The sequence below is a fragment of the Aphis gossypii genome, chromosome 1 (genome assembly GCF_020184175.1).
Source record: "Aphis gossypii isolate Hap1 chromosome 1, ASM2018417v2, whole genome shotgun sequence".
NCBI classification, from domain to species: domain Eukaryota; kingdom Metazoa; phylum Arthropoda; class Insecta; order Hemiptera; family Aphididae; genus Aphis; species Aphis gossypii.
In genome coordinates this window covers 65,628,926-65,638,959 of record NC_065530.1, presented here as the reverse complement: position 1 = coordinate 65,638,959, position 10,034 = coordinate 65,628,926, and the positions used below count along the sequence as shown (strand labels likewise).

General features: G+C 25.0%; 1 protein-coding gene across 3 annotated transcripts; it reads left to right on the top strand.

Annotated features, from left to right (window-relative positions):
- The first annotated feature begins 805 nt into the window (after window positions 1–805).
- Window positions 806–9,709, top strand: LOC114119490 (protein halfway). Of its 3 annotated transcripts, none has more exons than XM_027981054.2 (9): window positions 806–1,016; window positions 3,875–4,087; window positions 4,530–4,856; window positions 4,932–5,107; window positions 5,232–5,402; window positions 5,528–5,686; window positions 6,489–6,596; window positions 7,782–7,859; window positions 8,713–9,709. In XM_027981054.2, exons 1-9 carry the CDS (start codon window positions 1,004–1,006, stop codon window positions 8,917–8,919), a joined length of 1,452 nt encoding a protein of 483 aa, XP_027836855.2. In that variant the 5' UTR covers window positions 806–1,003; the 3' UTR covers window positions 8,920–9,709. The 3 variants fall into 3 exon arrangements, with proteins under 3 accessions (XP_027836855.2, XP_050066927.1, XP_027836856.2); XM_050210970.1 differs by having other exon boundaries at window positions 807–979; XM_027981055.2 differs by lacking the exon at window positions 806–1,016 and adding an exon at window positions 2,209–2,471.
- The last annotated feature ends 325 nt before the right edge of the window (window positions 9,710–10,034 follow it).

The following is a 10,034-nucleotide window of genomic DNA, read 5'->3' as shown; positions in this document are numbered from 1 at the left end:
CTGGGTGTGCAAACTTTTAGGCAGGCAAATTTTATCATTTTACCAGTCTAAAAATATGTTTATATTTTATTTATTATAATAAATATGAAAACATAATTTAGTAAGTTAATTATAACGCTGCGCATTGAAGGATTAATGGCGGCCCAATTTTTAACATTTTTTAAGTTAGTGGTGCCGTTGCACACTTTGCCACCCCCTAAATAACAATCCTTGCGTTCAGTCCTGGTCTCTTGGTAAACAGAATATATTTACGATTTAAAACTTTCTTCAATGGCATTATTTTAGATATGTATGTAGAAAGGTCGAATAATTATATAATATAATACAAAACACGACTGCAAATGCTTACTGAAAACTATAATACAGAGTGATTGACTAACAATCCTTAAGTACCTCCATTTTTCTCTTTATAAAGTAATGAATAGGGCTCGGAATTTAAAGTGTATGCTTCTTTTTTTATATATGAGATAGAAATCTAATTTTTATCCATACATTCGTTTCACGTCATTCTGATTCCAAATAAACCAATTTATTTTGGCTTTTTTATGTAAATGCTTTTTATCGCTTTTCTTTTTGATTATTCCAGTTGTAATATTTTTATATATTTTATGCTAGGAATTGCAATAAAAAAAAAAATATATATGTATAAATAATTAATGTAAAAACTAAAAACCCAGAATGCGGATATTGGATTATTATTGTCTTCGTTATCAGCTTGTTTATTAAATGTATTAAACGTATAAATTATTGATCTACATATAGCCTGCAGGCTGTAGTACTTATACGGTTAGTATGCTTATAACATCATCAACATTGATATCATCTATTTCAAAATTTAAGATTTAGTGTTATAATTTGAAACCTCTTTGATGAACTATTAACTATAAAGTATGCACCGATCACTTCAGTGGATGCAGAGAGTTCGTTTTCTATGCATAAAAATATTCTGTCGGATAATAGAGTCAGTTTCATTAGCTAGGTAGGTACTGAAAATCTAAGGACGATGGAAATACACGGTAGTTAATTCTTTTTTTAATTAAATTTTTTTTTTATTCATTTTTATAACTAGTTCATGTTAATTTTTGGATATGCTTTTATTTGCTTTTTTTAAACAATCGTGTGCTTTTTAGTTGCTTACTATGCTTTAAAATCCGAGCCCTGGACTAATGAATTTATAAATTTATTTAATTGCTGTTTTAAGGAATTTTATAGTTGGTGCACTTAAGATCCATGATTTTCATTATTTAAATTTTTATATGATTCAAGAAGTGATCTTTTTAAGTTTATAATTTATTTAAAAATGTTGATGTATTTAAAATCTAATCAAAGTTTGAATAAATATAGTTTTTGATTTATTAGGATGTATAATTTACATTTTATTGAGAATCAAAGTCAAAATGGTTTTAAAAAAACTATAAACTATAATACTATATAGTATATATATATATATAACCTACCCATTGTGTTTCTTATGTATAATTATATCTAAAAAAGAATTGTCTAAGCAGTAAATTTAATCTTATTCTACCCCCCTCTTATCCGGTCTAGTATAGCGTGTGGATATACCTAATAGGCAAACAAAGGTTAGTTGAGAATTATTTTAACAAAGACTATACTATGAAAATACATTAAAAATATATTTTCGTATAGTCTGTGGTTTTAATGTTATGATATTTTATCATAATACCTATAGAGTATATACCTATTGTAGGTAGTTACAAATATACAATAAATAATAGAGATGCCATTATCGGAGTCATTGGCCATCGGACACCAACCCCGTCTACTACTAGTTTCTATGTATTCCTCTTAGTTTTACCCATTCCTTAAAAAACATTTGAAACTAATTACCATTTGCCACGATTTAAAGTTTAGCTATGTGGTATATAAATAGGTATTAGCTATTAGCATGTCTTAGTTCATGGTTATTAGGTATCCATATTAAATTCTTTAATCGTGACTATTTTTTAGTGTTAAATAATTATTTATATTGTTAGGTACTACATTACTAATTACTAATTAGGTAGGTAGGTAGTACTTAATTATTATTATTATAATTACATAATAATTTTAATAAATGGTTAATAATGGAAGTATAATTTATGCAATTTTTATTTATGTCCACACTGTTTGAATGTTCAATACAATCATTATTGATAAAACAAAATCGTGAATGATAAGTGATAACCGTATGTGGATACCTCGTACCTAATAAATAATATTATTTAATAGTACCTACCTATTGTTAAAATATTTTTTTTTGGTTTTTGTTTATATTGTTTTGTTATTGTTATTAAATTTTGTTGTATTTTTCTATTAGTGTTAATTATATTTTTTAAAGTACATTATTACTTACCTATATATTGCATACTATAATATTTTATTTTTTACTTTCCGATGACTGAATTAATTTAAGAAATATGTTGGCGTTTAATTAGAATTAAGACAATTCTGCCCAACTTGCTGTTTAGGTAAGAATTATAATTATGTTGTGATTAGTCATTGCTCCTGTTATTGTTATATTTTGTCAATAAGGTGGTTGAAGGTTATTTTTTATCGATATATTAACCAATTATTAAGAATAAATGCGATATAAACAAAACTGTTTAAATTAGTTTCACTAACTGACCAATGTTAAACAAGAAAAATACAATAATTGATCATAAGTAATCATAAATATTTTTTAAACCATATACTAGTATAGGTTTGTGTGTGGTGCAATGGTGTAGCTCATATAGTTAATTTCTTATTAATAATAGACGTTAAAATGCTGATTGAATGTACCATAATTTAAATAATGTTTATTTAATGTTATCATTTTTTTTGTGTTTTTTTTTTTATCAACAGCTTTATAATAATTTAGTAGGTTGGAAAAAAATATTTAATTTTAAACTTGTTTACTTAATGATACTTAGTAATAAATTTATCTAACTAGGTAGGTTGTAAATTGGGACAATAGGGTAGGTATCTAGTATCTACTATCTATATTTTAATAGGTATACCTTTTTACTTGTTTATTTACATATTCTTTACCCATCTGTTTATATTTGTTGTATTTTATAAATACTTAATACTAGATACTACCTACCATGTTTAATAACTTAAATTAGAAATATAAATAATTAAAAAAAAACACTTTTGAATTTTTGAAAATAGTTAATAGTTTATTGTATTATAGTTATACCTAAGTATATATTAGGTGCGGTAGATATTTATATTTAAAACATAACTTCTATCCTATTTTATTCTTTACTTACTATTAATTACTTTAATTAATTAAGGAGTTCCCTTTATTATTACATTATGGTAAATCATAAAATTACTTCAGTTTTATTTACTTTTGATTGTATTATTTTGATTAGATGTTAGAAACGTTAGTTTTTTGAGGAGAAATGATAGGGTGCTTGCTATTGAAAATATTTATCAATTAAAGATCATAATTTACATTGTTTGTTTAAAAAACAAAACTACAACTTACCTCAATATTAGTAGATAAGAAAAAACTTATTCATGAAAACTTTTGCCTTATCTACATAGCTCCTTGTAATATACATTTTAATAAATTTGTATGAACATGGTTAATTGATTTTAATGTCTATAAGGTAGTATTGATATCAATAAAGTAGGTAAAGAATAAGCTAATAAATTACTTGCTGGTGGGTACTGCGGATAAAGTGTTCTTGTTCTCTAAATGCTTGATTGAATGTCAATACAACAAGTAAACAACTATGACCTCATAAATAATTTTTTTTAAATTATAGGTACCCTTACTAAAGGGTTGAAACAGACATTTTCCTTGTATCTGCTTGGATGTATTGATTTTTAAGTTTCTTAGGTTTTAACAAACTGCTAACTTACTTAACAACTGTTTCAGATATGAGTAAAAGAAGTTTATATTTAATAGTTTTTATTTTCTACATTAATGTAAAAATTATTCAATGTGATGAATTACCACCATGTTACAACCAGCCTGCAGAATCTTGCCCATTACAAAATAAATGCAAATGTGTGAAAACTGGTGAATCAGCATTATTTTGCTGCCAAATTCAGTCAAATGAAGACTTGATAAAAAACTTTGAGTGTTCAGGTATAGAACAAATTATTACTGCTTATACAATTTTTAATGCACTTTGATTCACCTAATAAAATAAAAATTCCTATTTGGGTAGTTTTTGTGTAAAAATTTTATGTTTATAATAGTAAAAACTAAATAAGTACTCAAGATTAAGAATTATATCTGTTTAGTTGAAACATAAGAATTTTAAAACTTAAGCTTGATATAAAATGTGTGATATACAGTATAACATATCATACACATCACACATTCCTTGAATAATTTTATAGTAATATTCATATTCTTTAATCAACAAAATTGCTTTTTGTTATTTTTTAAGTCCTTTTATAAAAAATAATTTCTTTGATGTATGGCAATCTTATAATATTTATATGTATACCTACTTAAAAAAAACCACTTTAATAAGATAAATCTATCTAGTATATTGTATACTTATTTTTTATTAATATTTTAGGTGCTAAGTTATCAACAATTACAGCTTTACACATTTACAACATGACAGCTGACAATTTTAATTTTGGAAAATTTTCACCAGAATTAAGCCGTTTGATCTCATTTTCAATTACAAATAGTTATATTAACCGACTACTTGGTCGTTTAGAGTATATGCATCAAATTACTTGCTTAAATTTATCTAACAATGCTTTTGGTACAGAATGGCAAGATCCTTTAGCATTGGAAAATCTTAAAATGTTGGCTATGTTAGATTTTTCTAATGTAAATATATCAAGTTTACCTACCATAAAAAGTCAAGTGCCAATGTTTTGGCTGGATGTTTCAAGTAATTAAACATTGAACTCATGTGATAACTAAAACTAAAATTTTTTATTAATTTTTGATTCTTCAAATATTTTAGATAATATAAAGATTCATTGCTCAAGTCTTCTAGAGCTTATGGAAAGATCAAGAAATGCCAAGTACAAATTGTACTTTAAAAAATATAATGAAACATTTTGTATGTCATCTCTGTCATTTCATTGGTTTAACTCTACAGAAAAAGTTGCATTAAATCAGGTGGAAATTATTAACAAGGTAAAGTTAACTTCTTAAAATATTATTTAATTAAAAATATTTTCAACAGTATTTATTTTTATTTTTTCATTTGTAATCAACTGAAATAAAAAAAATACTCATTTAATTTCTGTTAATAATGTAGCTATACGAAGATTGTCCATTGAATTGTAGTTGTAAATGGCATGGCATAGAAATGGTACAAGAAACAAAGACATTGCATACTGTAGAAGTAGATTGTTCAAATAAACAACTATCAAGTTTACCAGAAAACCTGCCAGAAAACACTGTGTTACTAAATGTCACCAATAATAATGTAAAAAAATAATTTTTATTTTTAAATACCTTTTTAAAAACAAAAAATTGCTTTTGTTTAAAATTTAAATATTTTATTTTATATTTGAGTGTCATAATTTTATGATAACCTATTTTATTTTATAGATTACCAATATAGACTTATTGGTATCAGATCAAACTTACAAAACGTTGAGATTTTTTTATGCTGATGAAAATAAAATATCTAACCTTTTATCCTTGGAAGGTTCAACTTTCATAGAAAACTATGCTGTTTTGAGTTTGAAACTAAATCAATTGAAAACAGTAAGTATATTATTTTCATTACAACAATTATTATTTATTAATTATTAACTGATTTTTGATTCTAAGCGATGGATTTATTGGTTTACAATGCTGTGTGTGTGTGTGTGTGTGTGTGTTTTTTTGTCTGATGTTATGTTTGTGTTAAGGAGAAATAAAAATGTTTTAATTTTAAATGTTGAGGTATAGTTTCTGGTTTTGCATTCAGTTAATACTTTTATTTTCGGTAAAAAAGTTTTTGAAGAGTTTCTTCAGTATATCTTTCAGCAATCAAAATATTTTTAAAAATACCTGTGCATTTTATCTATATACATTTTAAGTTAAAAATCTTTATCATAAAAATAAATAAATTAAATAAACAATCTTTCTTAAAAAAATATTAATTATAAGGACTTAATACTATTCTTCATCACATATATTATTATTTTCTATAAGTACACAAAGACATTTTCAAATGTTTAGATTATTCTTAAGTTATTTGCACGATTTTATTGTGCCCGTGCAACAGTATAAGCTTTAAGATAACAACAATAATATTTAATGTAGTAATATAATAATCATTGAAAAATATTTAATATGTTATGTATATGAAAAAAATAGTTCAACATACTGAAAGTAATATAAATAAATTATAAATATTCTTGAATCTAGACATAGGCTGATGTACTATTTTAGCTAGAAATTGTTTTACTAATGCAGGATATACTTTAAACCTAATTATAGCAAAGTGACGTTCATTATTTTTTTTTTTTTTATCTAAGTATACATTATTATAGCATATTATACTTATTATTTATTTTTTTAGTTGCCTATGTATATACTTCAAAATTCCTTTACTAGATTTGAGGGACATATTGTGAACTTGGGTGGAAATGAACTTCAATGTGACTGCAGTACTGCAAAATCATTAAAGGTTTGTTATAATTTTAAATAGTGTTAAACTGCAATTGATTATGTTGATGACTAATATTTAAATTTTAAAAGTTTTTGACCACTTAAAATAAAAATTTAATATTTATTTTAAATTTCATTATTATTTTATTATTAATCAAAATATTTTATTACAAACAGTGGTATAAAATAAATTATGGATATGCTACTAAATTATGGATAGAATACAGTGTGAATGGCTTTGCTCCAATATCGACACTATTCTGTTTATTTGTCTATGTACATAATATTATTTAATAAATAATGATTGTTATTAAAATTCATGATCCAGAAGTAATACTAAAAATATATTACGATAAAAAAAAACCTGAAACTGTATAATTTATACGTATATATGAAACATTTTTATATCTAACAAATTTAACATAATTTGTAAATTGAAATATTTGCCTTAATTTGTATTTTAGGTATTTAGTTATCATGCTTGTTTTTATTTTACTTAATTTGTTGTCATTAGCATCTCTATGGGAGGATAATCAACTTTCGACATAGTTTCTAGGAAAAGGGTAATGTTACATATTTTATGGCCCATGTATCTTGATTTTCGTTATGAGTACATACAAAAATAAACAATTATAGGATGAGTACACCACTGATTACAATATTCATAGGCGCAATTAGGTGGGGGCTTGGAGGATCTTAGCTCTCTAAATATTTGGCTAGCCCCCTCAGATATTATCAATATTGCACATTCCATAAACAAAATATACACACATTGCATTTGTTCTAGCCCCCCAAAAAATTGACCCTAGTTGCGCCTTTGACAATATTACGTTAGTTTTGTTAGTTACAACTTATAATTTTTAAATATAATTGTAAGCTCACTTAATTTCTTTTCTTTCATATCTGTTTTATGGATGTAAAGATATTTAAATTGTATTTCTATTAAAAAAATAATAATATTTTGTTTATTTTGTAAATGCTAATTTAATGTATATTAATAAACTAAATTCCTTAATATAAATTCTTACTTGAAAATCTATTTATTTTTAATTTTTTATATTATTGAATAGGTACTGTGTAATTTACATTAATTATTATCAAATATTTTAAAATGTAAATATAATTGTATTGTCATTCATTATTTCATCTTTATTATGAATGTTATGAAAGGATACCTTATTAATTTAAGTTTATTTAATTTCAGATATGGTTGTTAACAAATCATATTCATATTCCAGACTACAATGAAATTTTATGCAGTAATATGCAACACAAATTAAAAGTAAATCCAGTTTTAAAATTATTTATTATAAATCTGTAGAGTCAAAACTAATTTCAATTACTCCTCATAAAAACTAACTTATTAACTAGTGTATAATTTATAAGCATGTCCAGACTTAGTTGATGCATATTAAAAATACCAAAATATGTTATTTTGACTGATAACTAAGAAAATTTACATGTAGATTTTACTCTATTTATGTATCAACAAATTAAGGAAAAAAAAAATCATAAATATATTTTGGATTACTAAAGATTTTTTTTTAAATTTTATTTTTATAATAGTAAAGTATAGAAATTAGTTATTATCAAAGTTAATTAGAAGCCAATAAAATTTATTTTTGAGAAAACAATCAAGAATATGTGTGATATTCTCAATAATTATATCATATACAACTTGTAGACATACCTATGGTTTAATGTAATTTTAAATTTCTCAAATTGTTTTATTAGCCATGGTAGACATTTAATTAAATGTTTAGGGAGGCTAGAATAATCCATAGTAAATCAACCTGCAATATAACAATTCTAAAGTTTCAATTTTGGAGGATATTGAAATTTCTGTGTGGCTAAGCCCCCTTAAGTTCCCTCTCCAATTTTTGTGTATACTCCGGCCCACAAGAGAGCACTACTCCTTCGTGCATACAAATAGGCAGGTGGAGGCAGAGCGATGACGGTGTAGGCGGTGCACGTTGACGGCGGTCAGGTTAGGTTGGAGAGTTTAGTGGTAAGAATGCACGAGAACGGACGAATTTTGGTCGCTGCCCAGAAGTGGTCTCTCGTGGGCTAGAGTATATGTAGTCATTACAAAATACAGATTCCATTAGTTGATAATTTTATTGAATAATTTATAGGTAATAGACTTGGATCAAAAATTGGTGTGCATTAAAAAAGCTGATTGGACACATTATATGTATTATGTGATTGCTGCAGAATTGTCAGTACTTTTGCTGTTGATTGGAAAAGTATCATATGATTATTGGGTATTCAAAACGGCTGGATATTTACCATGGCCTGCATCCAAAATGCCAAAGCTCCCTTGTGATTGGATATTTGAATAATGGAGTATTGCTTCACGTGCTTAAAAGAAATATTGTAATACACATTAGTTATCTTTAAGAAGACTGTTTTATTATGAGCTATTAAAAACATATAAAAACGCTACATATGCTAACAATAAGTTACCTTAGTGCCTTAAACATTGTGCCTTAATATATTATTTATTATATAAGATTATTATATTTATATATTATATATTTTAATTACTGTTTGAGACATTTTTCGAACAAAATTTTTTTTTATTATTTACTAAGCTTTAATATGGTTGATCAAATTAAAATGTTTAAACAGACTTACCAAAATCGTAAATGTTTTAAATTACTTAAAAAGTTCAGATCTTATTTTATATTTATGTACACAGTGGGTTTCACGCTAAAGATATTAAATTAGCTGATTGATGAAATCCTCTATTAATCGTAACTTAAAAATCTCTTTAGTGAGCTACCGTGTGTTATATATTTTATATTAAACGTTTACATGTAATTTGATATGTTTTTATTTACAGGCTGTGATTGCATTATTGGTTAATATTTTTTTGTTTGTTTTATATAATATTTTATTGTAACCATATTTTTATTCATAAAAGTCAAGTTGTAACTAAGTAGATACCTTTACAATATTATATTTTTATTATAGTTATTAATTAATATAAGGTACTACCGATGTCTTAATAGTCTTATGCATAACGACATTTCGATACCTACATGAAATAAAAATTTGAAAAATATGTTATGTCTTAGTTGCTATTATACTGTTGTCAATATTGCGTTATAAATAGTTATTATTTTTTTACGTTTTGGATTTTATCTATTGCCTAACTTCCATGTGTATCGGATTATTCTACAAGCAAGAAATACAATATTATAATAATGTAAAATATTAAAATGTGTAATTATGTAAATTAATTTGATAAACTAAGTATGTTTAGTGGTTTAAAACACGTACGGTATCTTGAGTAAACAGACGAGCACAATAATAATATGATTAGGAGGTACTACTGATGAAGCGATGAGTGAGGAACACGCTTACTGTAGCTTATCGTTCGGTAGAACACTGACGAATTTAACTTAGGTACCTATTATTAACCCATATTATGATAAAATAGTGTGTTTCTCGG